General features: G+C 42.5%; 1 protein-coding gene across 2 annotated transcripts in view; it reads left to right on the top strand.

The window, feature by feature from the left end:
• Positions 1 to 22,742, top strand: part of MAMDC2 (MAM domain containing 2) — a 96,862-nt gene that overhangs the window by 23,368 nt on the left and 50,752 nt on the right. For both annotated transcript variants that reach the window (XM_024211022.2, XM_024211023.3), the window contains exons 3-4: positions 19,422 to 19,693; positions 22,507 to 22,591. In XM_024211022.2, the coding sequence (XP_024066790.2) occupies positions 19,422 to 19,693; positions 22,507 to 22,591 (357 nt within the window). The remainder of the gene's footprint in view (positions 1 to 19,421; positions 19,694 to 22,506; positions 22,592 to 22,742) is intronic.

Raw genomic sequence — 22,742 nt, 5'->3', positions numbered from 1 at the left:
CTTAAACAGAGTTCAAAGTGAGCAATAGTTTAGGTCCCTGCGGTAGTCCAAATGAGAGTCTGAGCTCTTCAGGGCTTGGGTTGCCCTCTCCAGTCAAGCATATAGATGCTTTGCATGATTCCAAGCCAGGCTTAGTTAGTGTTTCACTTTGGGGCCCCTCTGTACTGGTTCCCTGCCCAGCTGCTGCTGCTCTCCCATAAGTCCCATGCAGACCTGCACTTGGCTATAATGTCCAGCAGTCACAGCCTGTTCTACATGCAGCTATGCATACAGATCCTGGGGATTCCTCTGCATCTAGCTTCTCTGCAGCTCCTGGCTAGCCACGCAGCTGCTGCTTCCCAACAGAGCCCAGCCACTTCCTGGCTCAGGATCTTTCCCTACCTGGCCAGGAGAAAGGGAAATGTAGTGGAGGGGGGCTGATGAAGTAGTCCCTCAGTTAGTAGCTCTATCACATCTTAAATGCCACTGACTGGCTGCAAAAAGTCCTGACTGATTGGATCTGGGGTGGTCAGGAATCTCTCCAGTCAACCCAAGGAAATGTGTTGCACAGTTTTCTTGATCATTCCTTTTATGGCCTGGAGGAGGAGTGAGAATCCTATATATAATTATTAAAGCTCGTCAGGATGTTTCTCATGAAATGAAATTTCATGGAAACATTTTGTTTCCTCAAAGCTGAGAAGTATCAATTTTGATTAAATTTTCATTTGAAAGATTTCTGAGGACCAGGGCTCTCTGGTCACTTCTGACATGAGAGAGACTCAAACTGAAAACATGAGCTTGTCCATCCAAAACCAGGTGTCTTGACACAATTCTGTTTTGGTAAAACATTCAAAAGGTTTTGTTTTTGTTCCAGTGAATAGCAAAACCAAATCTTGAAACTTTGAAAGTTGCCACAAAAGGGAATTGTTGTCATCTAGACAGCTCTAGTAACTATATCTCCCCTGTGGGGCCCCTTCTAACTTGGGGGCTCTGCCATCACAGGCTGCAGCGTTTTCATAAAACAGCCCTTCACTGAACCATGAAAAACTCTTCCTGAAAGGGAAAGTGGCAGTCTGCAGAGTGCCCATAGTAATGCAGTGCCCACTGCTGCTGGCAGGCAAAAGTTTCCTAAGCCATGTTGTACATAGACTTATAGGCAATTTTCCCACCATTGCTCTAGCATCAGTGCAGTTTCACTTGTGCTAGCAACGGTATAAACAGCAGTGGAGGACGGCAACAGGCATTTTTCCAGTCAAGGAGTCCAGACCTGCCCAGAGCAGTGTTGAATGGCATGGTGATAAAAGTGTCTGTGGACTCTCCATTGGTGCTTGCACCATTGCTAGCACTCCTGGAGTTGCCCTGATGCTAGACCAATGGTGGGAGACGGACCTACAATTCTCAGTGTAGACACAGTCCTATTGGAGTGCTCAGTCAGAAGTCCAGAGCAGTAGAGAGAGAGAGTCTCAAACCTACAAGGCTTTAGTTAGCTCATCCACAGCTGACCTGTTGTCAGAGAGATGTCCAGAAGAGCAGTCCAGTTCGAATACAAAACAGAATGCAACACCAAACTTCTCTTTGTTCACACAGATCCTGGCTCCTCATTTGGGCCTCTCAAAATGCTGGCAGCAAATAGTCAACCAGTGAAACTTACAGTTGGCTGCAGGATTTGGGGGAGGAGCATAAGGGTGAAGAAACCTAACCTCCGTGCCCCCATCTCATCCCAGCTTCCCCAGCCACAGCTCATCTGCAGCCGAGAATTCAGTCTGGTATCAGCAAGATGGCTGGAGGCAGAGGGAGACAAAGAGTAGTAGGCTGCATTTACTATATGGCCACTCCAGTAAGCAATAGAGAAGAGGGGTAAAATAAGTTGTATCTGTTGGACCCACAAATTGTTATTTTAAACAGTGAGGAATTTAGCACAACCCACTTGATCCTAATCAAGACAAGGTGATCACCCATATGTAAAAACTAATTGATTCTGTTGTTGCCTACAGCCATTGCAAATACATTTCTACAGGTACCTACAATAGATTTATTCCTTGATTTATAAATGCCAACTCTGTTGCTTCTGGTCTAAAATTACGGTGTTCTGAAATGCTATATAAACTTGAACATTTTTATTTCTTTGACATGTCCGAATAGTCTAAGAAAAGTCAGTCCATCATTCCTATCTCAGCTCAGTGGGATGTGACTGCTGGGTGTTAGAATAATTGACTAGGACACCCCATTTCCTCCCCAATAAAAAGGCTTATTATACAATTACATGTACAGTCACAATCTAATATTATTTTTACCTGTTTTAAAATCAATTATTAGTCTTAAACTTGAATTTCACAATGGCGATTTTTTTCATCATTATCAGGTTCTTAATATTGTAATGTTAGGTTTTTTTTAAATATTGAATTATTCAGCTAGGTTTATTTTACTCAGCAAAAAAAAAAATTGTACAGCAAGTATGGTGGATGCTGTTTGGTTCCAATGGAAATTGTTTTCTATTTGTTTACATGTTTCATTATTAGGATTATTGTCTGTTTGTGTGGTCTGTCACCTGGGCTTCCATGTTCCATTGCCAATAAGGGTATGTCTATACGTACAGAGCTGCAGCAACACAACTGTACCGATACAGCTGCGCTGCTGAGCGCATGGGAGAGAGCTCTCCTGCTGGTATATAAAACCCCACCTCTGAGAACAGCAGAAGCTACGTTGACAAGAGAAGCTCTCCAACTGACATAGCACTGTGCACCTGAGCACTTATCTTGGTATAGCTTATGTGGCTCCGGCGGGGGGGCGGGGGGGTGGTGGGAGGGGGGGAAATATTCATACCCCTGAGTGGCATAAATTTTGCCAACATCGGCTATAGCATAGACATAGTCTTAGTAATTAGCTGGCAGAGCTTGTATTAACACATAAGATGACAAATACAAACTAAAAGAAAAGCTTTTAAATATCCTGGAGTAGAAAGTATATTTCTCCTTCATGGTGAATCTTTATTAAAAGGCCACCCTTGGTATAAAGTCATTGTATTCTAGCTCCCAGCACTATTGAAGTAATTATAAAAGGGCAATCATAAAAGTAAAATTCTGATTTTTCTGGAAAAACTTTCAAGGCAGGTTGATAATGAGATACTCCTACAGTTTGGTTTCGGCAGGAAAAATGACAATATTTGAATTGATGCTGTCAAAACTTTTGCATGCACAATGTGATGCATCTTAGGTTAGTTATAATTTAATTGGGAAAGTATTGTGGTGGGCATTAGCTTCTCTAGAGTGTGTGTGGGGTTTTAAAAAAAAGCGGGGGGAGGGGGGGAGGAAGAGGAATACTCCAAAGATTGCTTCTAAATAAGGAAGCATAATTTAGATCCTATTGCCCCATCAAATTCACACAAATTTTCAGTGTAAAGATAGGTACAGCTTTCAGTGAGAGCAGATATGCCGTAGAAGAAAAAGGTAGTGGTTACTATACTGGTGTAAAAGCACCCTCATTTATGACTCCTGGAGGGTCAACAGACAAATTATGAAAGTAATCAACTCTGATGTGAGAGATCACATTTCTGCAGTGCAGAAAGGGTAGTTAGTATATGTCAGCATCTTACATCAACAGAAGCAAGCTTATACACAGTGTAGGAGCAGGTGTGTGGATAATGGGGAATGCAGTCAGAAATCCCAGTAATGAGCATAACCTAAACAATTAGAGATTAATCCGTAGGGACTGTGGCTGTCTGCTTCAATTCCTGCACTGGGGAATTATTACTTGGCCAGAAGTGGGGCTTTTAAGTTCCATTTATGCTATTTTGGCCCTTTTATCTAATGTAAAGGGAGCAGTTGGAGGACAAGGCTCTCACCCTGTGTATCAGTTCTGCTGTAGTTCTCCAAAGTTGTCTGAAATGGTGTTCTCACTGTTCTACGTATTGTTAGAAACACAGTAGTTTCTAGGCAATGTAGTTATATCCAGCCAGTGATGCCAACATAGCAACTAGAACAGAAATCATCTCCCTGACTAACATCTGATATATCCAGACACAACTCTGTAACAAAAACACTTCCTCCCTACCAAGTAACAAAAAGCTGAACACCAGAAGAGACACTCTACAATGCATACAGGTTCCAGTAGATGTTTTTTTGTCAGTAAAACAGCAAGATAAGCATATAGCCAAAATGTCATATTTTTAGCTTGTCATGGGTGGGGGCATGTCTGGAGTTCTGTGCTCAGAGATGTCAGAGATGTTTACCTATGGAACTATCAAAGAGCTAGGCACAACCTTTGTCTCACATGAGAGAGTTTTCCTGCAGTATTAAGCAAAAAAGCCATTAATTTGTTTTTATACCCTTATCCTCCCATGACGACTGTAATGCAGGATTTGAATATATATTGTCCCCAGCATATTGCTGATATTCGGGTAATATTAGGACACAAAGGAGTAAATGCAAACACGTTCTCATATGTGTGAAACTACATTTATCAAATAGAAGATAAAACCAATAAAGACATTTGGGGTTGGTTTCTCTCTTCTGATTGAGCTGTGCTTGGCACATGGATGGGGGGAGGACAAAAGTTTCTGTGGGTATGTTTACACTGCACTTAAACACTCATGGCTAGCCCATGTCAGCTGCTTTGGGCTTGGGCTATGGGACTGTTTAATTACTGTGTAGACATTTGGGCTTGGGCTGGAGCCTGGGCTCTGGGACCCGAGGATGGGGATGGCCCCAGAGCCAGGCCTCCAGCCCAAGCCTGAAAGTCTGCACCACAATTAAACAGACCTGTAGCCTGACCCCAATGATGTAGACATTAGGTCACTGTGATGGCATATATACCTCCCCCCCACACACACACACGATGAAAAGGTTAAAGTGGCCTGAGAGGCCAACTAACTGACTGGTCTGCACCTGGAGGGGCATTAGGCATAACTGGTGATCAAACCCGGTTAGGGAGGGGCTGGGCCTTCATAAAGGAAGGATCAAATTGTTGCTAGAGGAAGGGTTAGGGACAAGACCCAAGTGAGAGGTAGTTGGGAGTTTTCCTCCTGTAGGCTGAGGGAAGGATGAGTTCCACTTCCCCTACCCTCCCTTGGGCATTAGGAGTGGAAGATAGGAATATGGATCAGTTTTGGGATGGTTTGAAGCATGGCTAGCCTGAAAAGAAGGCTACTAGCTGAGCCCAGCTGTATTGAAGATTCAATTGTTTTGCTATTTTCTGTTAGACTTAAGTGAAAGAATTTGAGATCCTGCAGATCTTTGGACCCCTGTTACTTGGCTTGGCTGGATGGCCAGGTCATACCAAAAGCTGAAATAGGCCAAAGAAGGCATGTGGGAAACTGAGGCACATCTGTTGCGGTGCCATATATACCACTGGGATGTAGTGTGGCAGCAACTTTGCCACAGTCACTTTTCTGCTTGTTCTGCCAGGGGTCAACTTATTCTCTTCTGTGATGGCATACATGGGTGTCCCTGCAGCCGAAAATAGCTAGAGTACATCTTGCCTATGCTGGAGATTGTAAGGACAGCCAGCGTAGAAACATTCCACCAACTTTATGCTGTTTAGGGAACACCTGTTGCCAGTTCCATCCCCCTTAGGGCTCCTTTATGCTGCCAGAGTGTAAGAGAGGACTGGGCCCCCCCTTTTTTTTTTAAGTTTGTAAGAGGTCTATAAACTCAAGTCCTCTTTTCAAAGAAGTGATTAATAAAATACTAACAAGATATGCTAAGTATCCCAGTTTAATCATTTGTTTTTTGTTGCATCTCTGATCTATATGCTATTTCTCCCTGAAAGCCTAGTATGCTATTGGCACTACATAAATAACTAATATTCAGCAAAGGTGCATTCTTTAAGTATTTGGTTGTGTCTCTTCCTTCCTTCCTTCACCAAAGTAGCTTGTTTTTTTAAAATCTGTATTATAACTAAGACAATTCAGTGAGCATATGAGCTTAGCCATGGTGGTGAAAGGCACTAGGTCTGGAATACTTCAGTACATATTGTCAGCTTGAGTCAGCATCTTGGTAATGTTATGGTCTGGAGGCTTTGAAGACTGGTATACAGGTCACTGCCTTTTCCCTCTTTAGATTATAATGGTTGATGATTATGTGCTTCAGTAGTTAAGGTTATGTCCATATTACACATTGAAAACATGTTTTTTGAGGCTTCTAACAGTCATGAAAACTTGCTTTGATTTTTTCAAAGATGAAATTTGGCAAGCAATTAGCCCATGATCTGATTTACTCATGGCTTTGAGCTCAGGAGGAGGGGAAAGTGGGAAACAATAATGTAAAAGGGCAAGAAAATTGAATCAGTGTTAGGGCTAGAACCCAATCTGACAAAAACCAGAAAACTCAGTGTCCAGTTTGACATTCTGTTCTCATGCTCTCGGGCTCCTCTGGTTGGCTTTGCGCCCCTTTCTCTTTTTCCAGTTAAACAGCTAGCTGCCAGATTGTTGCTCTATTCTCAGTTGATAACCATTTATGATGGGCCCGTACAGAATCATTCATGCTGCTTGAGCTCTGTGACGGGGTGAAATGGCCACTGGATGCTGTGGTTTCTGCTCCATCCCCAAAGAGGCCACTGTAGGAAGGGGGCATTGCACACAAATTAGGGGAGAGGGAATGAGATCTGTGCTTACGTGGATCTAGTGGCAGGAATCCCCTGCATCAGGGCACAGATGGGTTGCTGTTGCTGCTGTTGCTCTTTCAGTCTGTAGGCTGGAATAGAGATTGTGGAGGAGCTGCATTACAGCTCTGCACCCTAATTTACAGGTTGAGGGGTAGGCTACGTGCAGGGTGTGTGTGTGTGTGTGTGTGTGTGTGTGTGTAAATTGCATCTTAACTATAGATTATGGAGATAATCTGAACACACATGGATGTTTGATATTCAGCTCATTCCACCCATCAGTGTGCGTGTTCAGATTATCTCCATATCACCCCAGGCAAACAATACTGCAAGTTTCTTTGAAAAAGAATGCTGTTAATAAAACAGAAATATCTGACTCATCAGGCCAATGGGAAGCTGCAGGCAGGTTTTCTTTGCCTATCAAGATGAATTGACAGCATAGTTAGAGAACTGAAAATCTGTTTCTTGACACCAGAAAGAAAGGAATGAGTCATTGTCAGTGATCCAGTCAGACATGCCAGGACTCCAGCCAGAGTTGTCAAGTGCAGAAGATAATGAACCTGCAAGTCAACATTCTGGCATATTTCCGATCACAACGTTAATTAAACCAATCTGCACATTATAGGCCTAAGTTTTTCAGTACCAAGTCCGCTGTGCTTGTGGAAGTTGCAAGAATATATAGGATATGTGAGGACTTAGTTTATAAAGTATTTGTTTACAGCACATTTACTAAACTTTGACTCTAAAAGTGATATAATCTAATTATTGGCTTTATCCTGAATAACTCTTGAAGCACACATTATTGCAATGATTTCATAGACAAATATAACTCTTGCCCTAAGGAGTGATTTCAGAATAGAACTTAATGCAGTATTTTTATTGAAAGATCACATGAAGTTTGGCATATACAGCAAAGCTGTTTCTTAAGGTATAATCTTGACATGCATGTGAAACTGTATAAGCATCTTCAGCATCAGTTAAACTTTTGTTAAGGGCTAGCATATTAGTTAGTTAATTCACTAAATTTATATTTGGTTGCTAGAGGAGGATCAGCCTGGCTGTGTTAGGAAAAAGAAAACAAAAGTTTAACAATGTTATGGATTAAGGCCATCCATGATCACAGATTCATGTGTAATGGACAGAATTCACCTTCCACCTGCTTTGTAAGATTGCATTAATATCTGTTTCTTTTTCTTCCCCCTGCTCTTCCATGCAAATTTGCCCAAGTAAGGACCTCATAATTAATTGATAGAGCCCCATGAATATAAATCCTGGGCCACATTGTCTTCTCAAGATCTGTATTACCTGTTCCACAGAGCCCTCCTTGGCAGTTGGGATCCCCCTTCATGGGGTATACCAGGGACAGCCACTATTGGGGGGAATCCACTGGGGGGACAGAGCCTCTTCATAGATGGTTCTACGCTAAGGATCCTCCAGGTTTCAGGGTGACCCCTAGTAATCCCACCGCTGAAAATGTGGCTGGAGTTCCTGAAAAATCTAAGGGCTTAATTGAATGGGTCCTAGGGCCAATTTTGGAAAACTGTCTGGGGAATCGTGAGTTTCTGGAATAAAAAAATCACAGTGATAAACTTTCCATCCTAGCTATTGAATTCCAGTTTTTATATTTTGCAAGCTATCTCCTTACCAAAATGGAGTGGAGTTAACTTGAAAGAAAGAATAGGATAAGCCTTGATATATATAAAATCCTGAAATCAAGAGGCCCTGCGGCCATAGGTTTCCCAGGCTCCAGAGGCCAGCTCTGGGTCTAGGTTTGCTAGTTTTATCATTTTCTACTTAACCATACTCAGCCATCAGTCCTTACTCCTCTCCTTTAGAAAGAACTGTAAATCACTGACAGGAGTGGGATCAGGACCAAAACCCTGCTGCTCAGTTTCCCCTGGGTCTAATCTACCACTGAGCTAAAGCATGAGTGTGAGCTGTTTAAAGAATATCTTCTTCTTGGAGGGAACAGGTAAGGAGCTGGATCCATTATACTTAAATGAAATGATACTGGACTCCTACCCGTGGCTGGCTGGGTGGGACGATGGAGCAAGCACAGGCCTCTTTGTCAGGCCTGGTGGAATTGCACAGCCAACGGCTAGCAACCAGTGCCAGAAACAGGTACGCCAGTAGTCACAGCAGTCAGGCTGTTTCTTTTCATTCAGTTTTTGAAGATGGTGGCTTGGCTGATTCATTCCTCGTGGAACCCTGCTCAGGAACTTCTTGGTGAATCAGAATGGGACACTCCTTCTGAAGTTACTGGCATCACCAGATGTGGTTTGATTAGGTCAACTTTCTGCAAATGAAGAACTTCCCCATTCCAGTAACTTCAGTCTTGGATTTCCATGGATCCAAAAATATACCCAATCAATCAGCAGATCTATAGGTATTTTGAGACATTGAGGTCATGGGTCAATCCACAGGCATTATCTCAACCATCCTAAAAAGTCCGAGCTCAAAAAAAAAATTAAAAAAATACAAAGCTAGCAAAATTTTGGAACTGAAATCATGAGACTACATGAATCACACATTCACTCAGACATGCACGAGAAGGGTTAGTTCCTGTTTTATAGACTAATGCTTATAACTCCCCCTTTATATTCTGATATGCAGAAAGTCAATTTTGAACAGCATATTTTTGACACACACATTCTGAGTGAGATTACCCTTTAACTGGGTCAGAGTAAAAAGTCTTCCTCCTAAAATCAGTTTTGGGTTTCAGTGTTTATATGCAGCCTTGCTGCCTTTCAACATTCTTCACTCTAATTGAAGTCAATGGGACAGCTCACTTTGCTTACTGTTAGCTACATGCTTTAAGCACTTTGCTGGACTGGGGCTGAAGTGAGTTGTTTATGTGTAGGTATAAGAACAATTTTATTCATGCAGAGCAAGTAAACTTTTATGGGTAACTATCATTCCTTACATAGTTGAACTTGAAGGGAAGAATTACATAATTGTATTAACACTGTCTCTGGTACATGAGAAGCAGTTACATACAACAGTGACAGCCTCACACAACACAACAGGTCCTAACTACGCATGTGACTTAGAAGATGCAGATGGAGCAGATATGTGTTGTAACAAAGCCTAATTTTAGTGTCTTTTTTTTAAACCCTTCCTAACTAAAATCAAGAGTGTTATGAGGGGTGGTGGGGCAATCAGAGACAAATACCATGTTTTACAATCTGGGCTAGTACCCCACTGTAAAGTCACTAATCTGCTGCCCACCAATCACTGGGTCCAATGTGTTTCCAAGCCACCTGCTTCTACTCTTTCTTAATAATATAATATATGGAGATGTACCTATCTCATAGAACTGGAAGGGACCCTGAAAATCCAGCCCCCTGCCTTCAGTAACAGGACCAAGTACTGATTTTTGCCCTAGATCCCTAAGTGGCCCTCTCAAGGATTGACCTCACAACCCTGGGTTTAGCAGGCTAATGCTCAAACCACTGAGCTATCCCCTCTCTCCTTAGGATGTGGAATGGCTCCATCTATCTGCCCTAAACCCTGGAAATCAGTGCCTCAGACCTCATGAGTCCCCCTTCCCCAGTTGCTTACACATGCTCCCTCAAAATTCCACCTAGCCTATGCACTCTAGTTCTAGTTTAACCCTTTTGGGGACAATGTGGCAAGAAACCAAGGAACCCAAGCTTAGCAAAGGAATTTCTTAACCATAGACCCTTTAATCTCAAAGCACTCAAGAGTTACAGATTTTTGAAAACAACAAAAGTCCTGAGGCATACCTTCCTTCATATCTGATCTCACTCCTGCTCTTAAGTAGGGGGACCCTGTCTCTGATCCAGGTGCCCCAACTGAGAAGCCACAGATCCCACAGTCATGCTCCCCCACCTGCACCCTGCAGGGGGAGGGATAGCTCAGTGGTTTGAGCATTGGCCTGCTAAACCCAGGGTTGTGAGTTCAATCCTTGAGGGGGCCACTTAGGGATCTGGGGCAAAAATCTGTCTGGGGATTGGTCCTGCTTTGAGCAGGGGGTTGGACTAGATGACCTCCTGAGGTCCCTTCCAACTCTGATATTCTATGATACATGTTTTTCTACACAGGAGCTCATTGTTCGGGAGGGGGGGAGGGCAACAGCTGACAGATGATCAAAGTTAATCGCCCCAGATTGCAGTTTTTATGGCTTCTTGGCGATAGAGAGGTATTATGTACCCTTCTTAGTCAGGGAAGCTGTCTGGAATGCAGTTGAGTAGGAGTGCCTTGGGCAAGTTTAGATGTGTTCAACACATAATACAAGATGGAGTTCATAATTTCATACATACATATCTGACTCAGTCATGGTGTGCATCTGTGTAAATAAAAGAGGGAAACAATCAACTGAAGTACAATAGATGAAAGAGAAACATTTAACATTTATCACGGAGGTGTTAGGGCTATCCTGTACTGGTATATGGCAGAACAAACAATTGTCTAGTAAGAACGCCCAGGACACCTTCTCCAGAATGTGGATTCTTGTCAAAAACACAATTCAAAGAAGAGGTGGAGTTCAGAACCTAAGAGAACTGCACTGTGAACAAATGAATGCATGGATGTTTCCTTTTTAACTGCTTTTTTATTTTTAAATATCTTTTAAGCATATAAGATAATGGAAACTTTTCTAAGATGCCAAAGAATAAAGGAAATACTTTACTAAACGATTTCCCTTCCAATTCAAAAAATCCCTATCACAGAGGGGTCTCAGAATCTGACCCCCCGTCCTGCTCAAATGTACTAACAAAAATCACAGGGATGGGTTCTTGAAAGAGCTATTGGCAGCAATAAATTGGAAAATTCAACATTTCTGGAGGCTCTTACTGCAGTAGATAACCGATTTGACAAACAAAATACACATATGAGCAACTTAAAAGGACTTTTGAATGCTTTGAACACCAGGCCCCTAAAGCTGATGCAACAGTTGAAAAAAACAACAAAGGAAAACTTGAGAAGAGTATAAAAGTATATGAGGCTGTTATAAAAAAAACAAACCCATATGCTTGCATTTGAAACAAACAGAGAATCTGGTATAATCTGTACATGATGTAAGAATCTTGGGACATCTAGAGGGAGAGCAAAGAGAGGTCACAATTGTTGCCAAAAATTCTACAATTAAGTATCACCAATGAGACCATTGTAGTGGAGCAGATGTTTTAAATCAGAAAACAGCAGCATGTACTGAACTTGCCAGATTGTTACAGTTGGGCTGATAGATCAAGGCAAAAAGGCATTACCACTGCTGGTAGTAGCAATGCTTCAGAAGTGTCTTGTGCCCACATACAAAAAGCAGTAAATATACCGCTTACTAGTAGTAGGGGCACATCTCTTCAGAGGAAGGCCTTAAACCAGGGGTGGGCAAACTTTTTGGCCTGAGGGCCACATCGGGTTTCCAAAATTGTATGGAGGGCCAGTTAGCGGGAGGCTGTGACTCCCCAAACAGCCAGGCATGGCCCAGCCCCTGCCCCCTATCCGACTCCCCCTGCTTCTTGCCCCCTGATGTCCCCCAGGGACTCCTACCCCATCCAACCCCCCCCATTTCCTGTCTCCTGACCGCCCCTGGACCCCCCCGCCACTGACTGCCCCCCACCGCCCCATCCAACCCCTCCTCTCATTCCTGACTGCCCCCCCGCCCCATCCAACCACACCTTCTCCCTGTTCCCTGACCGCCCCCGGAACCCCTACCCCTGACTGCCCCCCGCTGCCCCATCCAACCCCTCCTCTCATTCCTGACTGCTCCCCTGGGACCCCAGCCCCCATTCAACCCTCCTGTTCCCCGCCCTCTGACCGCCCCTCCCCCATCCACACCCTCTCTCCCTGACCACCACCCCGAACTCCACTGCCCTCTATCCAAGCCCTCCCCCGCTCTCTGCCCCCTTACTGCACTGCCTGGAGCACCGGAAGCTGGCAGCGCTCCAGCTGCACCGCCCAGAGCACCAGGACAGGCAGCTGTGCTGCCCAGTTGGAGCCAGCCATGCCACCGTGCAGCACAGAGCACCAGGTGAGGCCGAGGCTCTGCAGCTGTGCTGCCTGGCCGCCCAGAGCATTGCGCCGGCGGCGCAGTGAGCTGAGGCTGCGGGGGAGGTGGAACAGCAGGGGAGGGGCCGAGGGCTAGCCTCCTGGGCCAGGAGCTCAGGGGTTGGGCAGGAGGGTCCCGTGGGACGGATGTGGCCCACGGGCCGTAGTTTGCCCACTTCTGCCTTAAACCATTTCTACCTGTACCACTGCACCCAGGACAGTGACTCATCATTGTGGGCAGGAACTCAATACACTGCAGTCAGAATGGTGCAGTAGGTGCTTCACCCAAAATGTTTCAGTCACCCCACAAAGTTCTTTTCATAGTCACTTTTAAGGATAAACAGTTAAGAGACAAAAGTCAGTACAAGTGACAATTAAGGTTCCTGCCACAATGTTAATTTGACCACCCTGCACATCATGTACATTTTATGGCATAAATGTAACAACCTAAACAGAAATACACTCAGCCACAATTTAACAAGAATAGAAAATACTACATAGGCGCAATGCAGTCAAATTGCATTGCTGTAGGAACAGTAACGCTATAATTTGTGGACTTCTTGGAATGTAGGCTTCACCTTCATTAAGTTAGGGCTAGAGTTTGCTTATAGGCATGCTTCTGTATATAAAGGGCAGTGCATAGCTGTGTCAAACCTTGAATGGGCATGCTGAGATTGCTATAGTTACAATTTAAATTTGATTCTCTAACCTTGGCATGAAAGTCTGGGTGCATGTGAAAATAATATATAGATGGTTTCAGAGTAGCAGCTGTGTTAGTCTGTATCCGCAAAAAGAACAGGAGTACTTGTGGCACCTTAGAGACTAACAAATTTATTTGAGCATAAGCTTTCGTGGGCTACAGCCCACTTCTTCGGATGCATAGAATCCGTTGCATGCATGCGACGAAGTGGGTATTCACCCACGAAAAGCTCATGCTCCAATACATCTGTTAGTCTATAAGGTGCCACAGGACTCTTTGCTGCTTTTACAGATCCAGACTAATACGGCTACCCCTCTGATACTTTTAAGGCAGAGTTCTCATTGAACCTAATTTTATTTTCTAGCATATCATATATACAAATATTCCTCAAAATCCCCTTCCCTTCAACAGTACAGAACATTTCACTTACTAGTGATCACAGAGAGTTATCAGCATGGGCCAGACTGTAACAACCATATGCCCTAAGTATCTGCTTCATCCCAGGCACAGACCAGAGAACAATGACTCAGTCACAATTCCTCCCCTGCTCACCCCTTGCTCTGGGTGGGGAGTATGGTACTTCAACTATTTTCTTGGAGCAGTTTACTCCCTACTGTGCCACACAGCCAGCTACTATGGCTGCCAAGTTGGTGGGAGGTAGTAGAGCCAGAGCTCCTCCAACTCTCCATCCGCTCCTCACCCACTTGCTTGCAGGGGGGAATATCAGGCAAATAATTCCCCTTTTTCACTTGTGGCTGGAAGACAGTCTAACGGGAGAAAGTTCATCTTACCCCCTGTACATCCAAGCAAGGGCAGTGACAATCTAGACCTACGGCTGTAAGAATAAATCCTGCAAACCCAATTGATGTCAGTGGGACTGCTCACGTCAGTAAAGTTTGAAGGACGAGGCCTTTAAACTCCCATGAGTGAGTATGTCTCTGACCTTGCTTCTCTAATAATCAGTTCCTTAAAGACTGACATTCAGTTTAAATTAATTAGGCCATAACCTTGCCATTTTTTCACACAAACACTGCACTTCTAGATCACAATGATTTTATCTTTACTTAGCAAATTTCAGTGTTTCAATGCTATTATAGTAAAATCTAAAGGGCATCAATATATCACTAAGCACTGGTTATAGCAACATTTTTTTTTTTGCAGCATTTGTTCCTCAAAACAGTAAGAAAATTACACTGATTGCACATTCTATGAGTAACATGAAAGGCAGGAAGCCAGATATTGTGGCTAACAAACTAAACTACAGGCCATTAAAAAAGAGATTACAAAGCATTTGTCAGAACTAAAAATTACCAATTCTACTGATGTAACAGGGTGTAAACATTTGGAACTGTAACCACAGATATGTTCCACCCTTCACAGGCGTTTATGTCTGGTGCAGCTGTTCATTCAACCTAGCAACGGTACAGTTTTAGGGGGGAGAAAAAAGTTACGTCATGTGATTGTTTCCTCTGTACCTTCCATACAAAAATTAGAAGAGGTATCATCAAGGTTTCTAGGATCAAAAATTTGCTCTGTGGATATCTCCTTTGGCATAACAATATCTAGTTTTGTTTTTTAACATACCATTCTATGGCCAAGAATAAAAGAACAAAGTAGACACCGTTTTTGTAGATGTCTACACCATTTTACAAAATATGTATTAAGCTTTGCTCTTCCTGCAACAGTGGTTAGCTAACAAACACTATTTCCCACAGCCATGCCGACATCATTTTGCACAATGAAGTTTGCACTGTGAAGGCAGTGTTTAGATCTGGTTTAGATTAAGGTTTGATTTGACAGCACTGAAATCTTACTGGCTGTTCTCATGAGATTTTGGCTGAAAACTGCAGAAGTTTCATGAGATTAGATTTAAGGTGTTCAGCTTCAAGATTCCATATTTGGTCCAACCTTTTTCAAGGAAAAACTGGGTTTTCGCCTAAATTAAACTGTTTGCTGAAGTTGTCTGCCTTCCTCAAATTTTTTCAATTTTTCACCAGAATACTGAACACCTGAAAACCAAATACTTCTGGCTGAAAACTGAAAGTGTTTTGGTTTTCAGCTTTCCAACAAAAATCTATGCATGCAACAGGTGGGTATTTACCCACGAAAGCTCATGCTCCAATATGTCTGTTAGTCTATAAGGTGCCACAGGACTCTTTGCTGCTTCTGTCTTAAAAGTTGTCTCTGCAATAAGCCTTTAACAAGAGATCTACCAAGTTCAGCAGCTTCCAAAGGTTTCCCCAAACAGAAGGGAACTTCTGGAGGCAACATTTTTCTTCTTTTCTGGCTGGAGCAATGACAACTCTGCATATGCACCCCTCTCTACTTGGGGGAGTATTTTCCCTCATAAACACCCCTTAACTTCTCTCCCACCATCGCTCTGGACCAAGTCCTTGTAGTCCTTTCTGCTGGACAGTGTCCTTGTGCTGCAATGGCAGCATATTAGTCAGTGCCACCATTCATTTGTAAGAGGTTTAGAATTTTGTCTCTGTCTGAGCTTGATCCTGCAATGTTTAAAATGCATAAAATTAAGTATGTGCTGAAGTGCTTTGCTGGACTGAAGTCAGAGTGCTCAGCATCTTATAGAACCGAGCTTCTCAAAGTCTCATCACCTCTGCTGCAGAAGGGCTTTAGCGTATAACAATGAACTGGTCAAATTAATCTGAAAGAGACCTGACTCAAGAGACAGGCTTTCCAGCTTTGCGATCAAATATGCTGTTCACTTTCGCGTGGAGTCTAGAGCAAATGAGAACAAGTGTATCATGTATTTAGGGAGCAGAATCAAATTTATGGTGGCATAAACATCTAGACTGGAGTCACTAGAGGACATTTTAAAACAAATTACCATTTATGAGAGAAAAGTAGACCCTCGTCTACTTTATAATTAAGTTTTCAAGTTAGAAAGGCAGTTGAGTCATGTAGCTGGTAATTTGAGGTCTCTATTTGAACGAATTTTCCCCTGTCTTTATACTAATCTATTTTTGAAAAACACAAAATAGTGAGTATTATGGTTTGCAGCCATAAGGAGGTTGTGTTTCCTTTGGGGTTTCTCACAAATTCTAGACTAAAATAGGACTGAAATCTAAACATCAATTGCAATGTCTGGACTCTGAATTATATGTTTCTTTGTATCCATGTGTTAAAACTGGGCAAAAGTAGGACTATCTTGAAAATCAAATTCCTGCCTGAGCTGGATATTGCTGGTTAACTCAATACAAAACAAAACTCCTAGCAATGTTTCTGCATGATTATGTTTAGAATTTTTTAAAAATGACATGCATTTTCTGAATGTGGAGCCTACTGATGTCAACTACACTGTAAATCAGGAGTCACTCCACTGAAATATGTGGAGTTACAATGATGTAAATCTAGTGTGAGATCAGAATCAGACCTAAAGTTTTCTCTTTGTGCACGTAAAAACAGGTTTTTACATACATGCAAGCTGGTCATTCAAACCAGGTAAAAATCCATGAATATATTTCTATACCAATTTCTTCCTGCAGTTTGAATGACAGTGGGCAAACTGTATACTAAAGGAAAAACCCTGATTAAAACTATTCACATTTCACAAGCAGGAGTGTATTTAATAACTTGCTTGTGTATGAGCTAGAATATCTCTCATAGAATGGATTAGAGTAAGGACAAACCTGATGGAGATAAGAAGATAATATTTTTCAGAGGGTATATTAATTGTTATAGAATTCCTGTCTTTTTAAAGATCATTTAGATAAACATTTCATAATACCATTCTAGATCTTGGTAAGAAGAGATAAAAACAAACATGTACAAATATACTGTGCATTACTTGACTTGCACACGCAACTGCATCTTTTATATATGCAGTTACCTGTTTAGTTGCACACATTCATATATGGCAAGCACAAGTGGTGCCCATTTTTCAATATTTGGCCCTTGATTTGTTTTTCTTTTACATATTGCTGCATTAGCAAGTCACCCGTGATTAACATGCCATAATGAACATATTCCAAGGCCTAGCGACTAAAACATGTACTGTAGATATCTGTCTTGCAAGGAGAGATCATGGCAAGATGTGAAAATCCATTCCTAAAAATACAACAAAGATTTTTAATAGGTTGTGTTTTGGATGTGTGAGCAGCAGTCACATATTTGACCAAAATAAATGGCAGGATTGAGGAGCTATTTGAAGGCAGGCAAACAGCCAATATTTGTAAGCAACTCCTAAACAGCTTACAGTGCAAGCATATACATTATAGGCCAGAATTTCTCTTGTCCAGAGTTGCCACTCAGAGCTGCAGAGTGTGTCAGGGAGCTGCCTGGTGGATGCTGTAATGTGCATCAGTGGTAACAGTGACCAATGGATTATTTGCTGGCAGAGGATAGCTGGAGCACACTATACTTTAGCCACATTTACTCCCCATCCTCTGCCCCTGATGTGTAGCCTGTGCCAGGGGTTTAGGAAAGGGTAAGTTAGGAGCTGTGTATGCCAGCTCTACAGCTACTGGGGTCACAGGACCACCACGTTCCATCCCCTTTGGGCTACAGGAATGGAACAAAGAAGATGGCGGGAGAGTGAATTGAGCTCTGTTTCTGGGTTATTTGCTGTACAAAGGGCCAAAGCCTTCTGAATGTGAGATGGATTAATTTTCCCCGTCATTGCACAGTTGGGATCTTGGGAATTGGGCTGTGCTCACTCAGGTCCCAGTTTAGCAAAGTACTTAGATATGTGCTTAACTTCAATGCTACTCATGGGCTTGAAGTTAAGCACTCCCTTAGATACCTTGCTGAATGGGGCCCTGAATTTGTAGCCATGTGGAGCCACTGAGCGAAAAACCGGACAGAAGGAAGTGAAGGGGCATGTGATACTACTGCAGCTCTGAAGAGCCACTCACTCGGACAGAACTTTTCCCAGCCCTGCCTCCAGAGAGAGCCCTGGCTCCCAGCCTAACCATTTGGAGTGGGTGATGGGAATAAGATTTGTCCCTTATGTGCTCCCAGTAGGTTGCCTAAGATCATTTTACAGGAGGTCTAGGTGATATGCAAATATAGAAGATGGCATCAGACTGACCACAGGGTAGTTTCATGGGGTCTTGTGCTATCTACTCGTTTTGGCCAGATAATATTGTAGAAACAGACTCTCTAACACTGGCTTTTCCTTGAAGTTTTCTTAATTTGTTTCTCTGTTTTGCTGACTACTAGCTTTCTTTGCGTTTGGTTTTTTTATTCCTTCGTAGTCTCCAAATCTTAGTCTTACTTTTATGTAAATAAAGTCTGCAGGATTGGGCTTCTAGTTTGCATCAGATTTATCTCCTTTTCTTTTTCCCTTATGTTTGTTTGTTTTTTTTATCACTTTTCAGCTTCCACATGTAGCCCTGTGGATCTTTATTCCTGATGTTAGGTTAGTGTCTGAGGTCCCATTCCAAACAAACAACAACACTTAAGCATGTAGTTAGTTTTAAGTACAAGTCTAGTTCCATTGGCTCTTTGGGGACTACTCATGTGTTTAAAGTTAAGCATGTGCTTTAGTGCTTTGATGAATCAGGGCATTTGTACATATTAGTGTATATTTTCAGTAGTAACCTTAGAAAGAACTGCCAACAGCTTATTTCAAGTTCTACTGCAAAACTACGAGAAGTGCTTAGATTTTACTAAGTATCAGTTAAAATATATTTTTATTTTAAAAAAAGTTGAATTATAAAATGAAGATAGAGATGTTTCTGTCCAGAAAATAATTGAATGTTCCTGTAGGATATCCATTTATTATCTATATAAATAATCACTCCATAAAACTATAGGTTTAAAGGACAATACTTGAGTAAAATAACCGGAATTTGTTTAAAAAATTAATTCTTTGCACTTATAGCATCTTTTATCTGAGGATCTCAAAGCATTTTACAAACTTTAATTAAGATTCTTAGTATCTGTAAGGTAGATTATATCTTGTCTACAGATGAGTAAATTGGTCATAGAGTGATTAAATGTCTTTCACAGTAAGTCAGTGGAGGAGCTGGAAATAAAATGTAGGAGTCCTGTCTCAATGTCCTGGTCTAACCTCTATACAACGTTTCCTCCCTAAAATGAATACTTTTATCTAGTGATGCACAAGTAAAGTATCTGACATTTATTGTCCTATTTTTGTGTGTGTTTGTGTTCCTAGGCCATTACATTTCTGTGGATACTTCCTGGGGAACTCAGGGTGAAAAAGCAGTACTTACCAGTCCTGAACTACATTCTGAAGAGTGGAGCTGCATCAGGCTTATATATCAGATTGCAACAGCTTCAGAGACTTCATTTGATCCTACCAGGCTAAACCTGTATCTGAGGTTACAAGGAGAGAGCTTTGATCATTTACTTTGGTCAGCCAAGGAGCCTTCAGATAGCTGGCTCATAGCCAGTCTTGATTTAAGAAACAGCACAAAAAAGTACAAAGTAAGCACAATTGTAGAAGATAGTACTGGATTTACTGTGCACATGCTGGAATGTAGTGACTCTTGTTAACCAGAGAGATGAGGTGGGTGAGATAATATCTTTTAACGGACCAACTTCTGCTGGTGGAAGAGACAAGCTTTTTTGCGGCACAGAGCTCTTCTTCAGGTCTGGAAAAAGTAATCAGTATTATTCAACAAACTGTCATAGATCTGAAGAAGAGTTCTGTGTAGCTCATAAACTTGTCTCTTTCATGAACAGAAGTCAGTCCACTAAAAGATATTACCTCACTTACCTTGTCTTCAGGGCCAGCTCCAGGCACCAGCGCAGCAAGCGGGTGCTTGGGGCGGCTGAGGGAAAGGGGCGGCACGTCCAGGTCTTCGGCGGCAATTTGGCAGCGGGTCCCTCGGTCCCTCTTGGAGGGAAGGACCTGCCACCGAAGTGCCGCTGAAGAAGAAAGCAGCGCGGTGGACCTGCCACCGAAGTGCCGCCGATCGCGATCGCAGCTTTTTGTTTGTTTGTTTTTCTTCCCCCCGCCGCTTGGGGCAGCAAAAACCCTGGAGCCGGCCCTGCTTGTCTTTCTAATGTCCTGGGACCAACGCAGCTACAACAACACTGCAAACAACATTGACGTTCTTCTTGGCTTTCATTGTTGTTTTCAGTAGGAGAATCTTTGAGTAGTGAGAACACAGAAAGAGAACTCAGTGGAAAATGAAAGCTTTTTCACTGGAACCCAAACTAGTTTTCACCCACTTTCCTATGCTACATGTTCAAGGACCTGAACATGCAGGCCTAATGTATGTAAAACTCCCATTGAATTCAGTGGAAGTTAGGTGCACAAAGGATTTCAGATTAATACATAGTTGCCGAAATGTTGTCAGGGACAATTCTCCAAATAAGCCTGGGATCAAGCTGGGGCTGCCAGAGTGGTATGCAAATATCCGATCTGAGCACGCATGATATTTGGACAGAAAGAGTAGGCATAGAACTGCACGTATGTAAACAGGTCTCTACTTCACAAAAGGTGGTCTTTGGTGCAAATAGGACCTCACTTTTTAAGGTCTTTCAAAAAACTCCTATAGAGTGCATGATACTCAGTTTATGTAACTGCCAGGGATGAAAGAATTAATCCTTCCTGTAACCTGTTAGCTGCTGGTTCCAGGGCATCTAGGCATTTTAAAACTGCTTGATTTGGAGATTGATTCGGGATAGCAATCTATTAATTCTATCCCTAAAATCAAGTAGTTAATGCTGACCTCCATATATGTTCAGCCCCTAAAATCAAATAATTAATGCTGTCCCCTATCAATGAAATCAATTAGTAACCTCCCCAAATTAATCAATTCTTACCCCACTTGGATTAATCAGCTATGTCCCCAGATCAGTAATTAGTTCCCAGTCACCACTCTTCTTTAGAGAGCTGCTTAGCTTTTGTTACTCTCATGCTCACTGGTTCTTCTGCTCCCCTATCCTCAAAGGAGCAGAGGGTTAGAGGCTTACAGGGCTGTACCAATACCCAAGCTCCTTTCCATAGAGTATCTGGCAATAGCTTTCTTCACTTTACAGTCTGGTCTCAAAGCTCCCAGCTCATTGCTAGCTCCCGCACTACCTCACTAGCTGCCTCCAACTCTCACTGAACCATCTAGAAGCTTTTTTTCTCCAGGTCCCTGTGACATCACTACCTCACTGAATGACTGCATGAGAACCATCCCCAGGTTCCATTTATGTTGACATACAAGCTTAGAAAACTTCAGCAAGTACCCCTGAAAAAAAGTCATTGTCTTGAATGGTGGCAGTAGCTACACTAGGCCCATGCTTTTGGTCTTGTTTTTGTCACAGGGCTCGTGGGAGCAATAAAGAATACCTGGTGATGGAATGATAAGGATGGTCATTCCCCCTTAATGTCCCCAAACTGTGCATACACACATGCATAAGAGCCTGAGCTGAGGTGGGAGGGAGGTGCTCTGCCCCAGCAGTGGTAGTTCTGTATCTGAGCCTGTCCCCAGGAAAGTAAATGATAAATGTTCTATTGATTTTAGTGGGAGCAAGAGCAGGTTCCATGCTTGTGTAAAACATGGTAGGTTAAATTCATCTGTGATGTAATGCTGTTCAAGTCACTGGAGATACCTAAGAGTTGAATTTTTCCCAATAGCCTCTAGGGGGAATGGGAGGCACATTGATACATCCATATACCAGCAGTAGTACGCAGAACTCCTAAGTGTTTGCCTTGCCAGCATTAGCTGGGGCCCCGGGGCCAGAGCCATGGCCTTGTTCCCATTCTGATCAGACATGTCTCTTTTGGACATGTGCTTCTGGAGCAGTTGCAGCCATAGCTGCCTCCCATGCAGGAGTATTAGAGCAGGGGAAGCAGGAGTCTGCTGCCTGGGCCTACTCAGCCCATCCTACTTAAGAGTAGCCATAATTGTGAAGTTTTGAGAGAGAGGATCTGTGAGTGTTTTATCTCTTTATAGTAAATTAATGGGCATCTGAAGGTGCCATATCAACAGCAGATGAGTCTGAAGTCTGTTATCTGCAAAACAGGTATAACATAGTGGGTAAAATGCAGGCTTCCTCTCACTACCCATCAATGTGCTTTAGCACTGACTTAGAGGAAAGAGAGCAGTACAGTCTCCATGCCCATTCCATCCTTGGTCTCTCTGTTGGGCTGCCAGCAAGGGCACCTCTAGTTATTAAACACAGGACGAGACCACTACATTTATTTAGCTACTCTAATATCCGAATTTTAAAGTTTAGATATCTGATATAGTAACAGAAATATTAGCACCCAGTTATACTATTGTATTTATATTTTCCAGATTGTACTGGAAGGTGTACTGGGACAAGATAATTCTGCCAGTATAGCAGTTTTTGAAATTAAAATAACTACTGGATATTGTATTGGTAAGTACCATCCCTCCCCCCATGTGTATAGATGAAAACAAAAATATTTTTATTAGAGAATAATCTATCATAGTCCATGTAAAATGTTCACTATATTTAAACTTTGTGTGTGTGTGTGTGTGTGTGTGTGTGTGTGTGTGTGTGTGTGTGT

The sequence above is a fragment of the Terrapene carolina genome, unplaced genomic scaffold, assembly GCF_002925995.2.
Source record: "Terrapene carolina triunguis isolate 2854851 unplaced genomic scaffold, T_m_triunguis-2.0 Scaffold113, whole genome shotgun sequence".
NCBI classification, from domain to species: Eukaryota; Metazoa; Chordata; order Testudines; family Emydidae; genus Terrapene; species Terrapene triunguis.
This window is presented reverse-complemented; position numbering and strand designations above follow the sequence as displayed.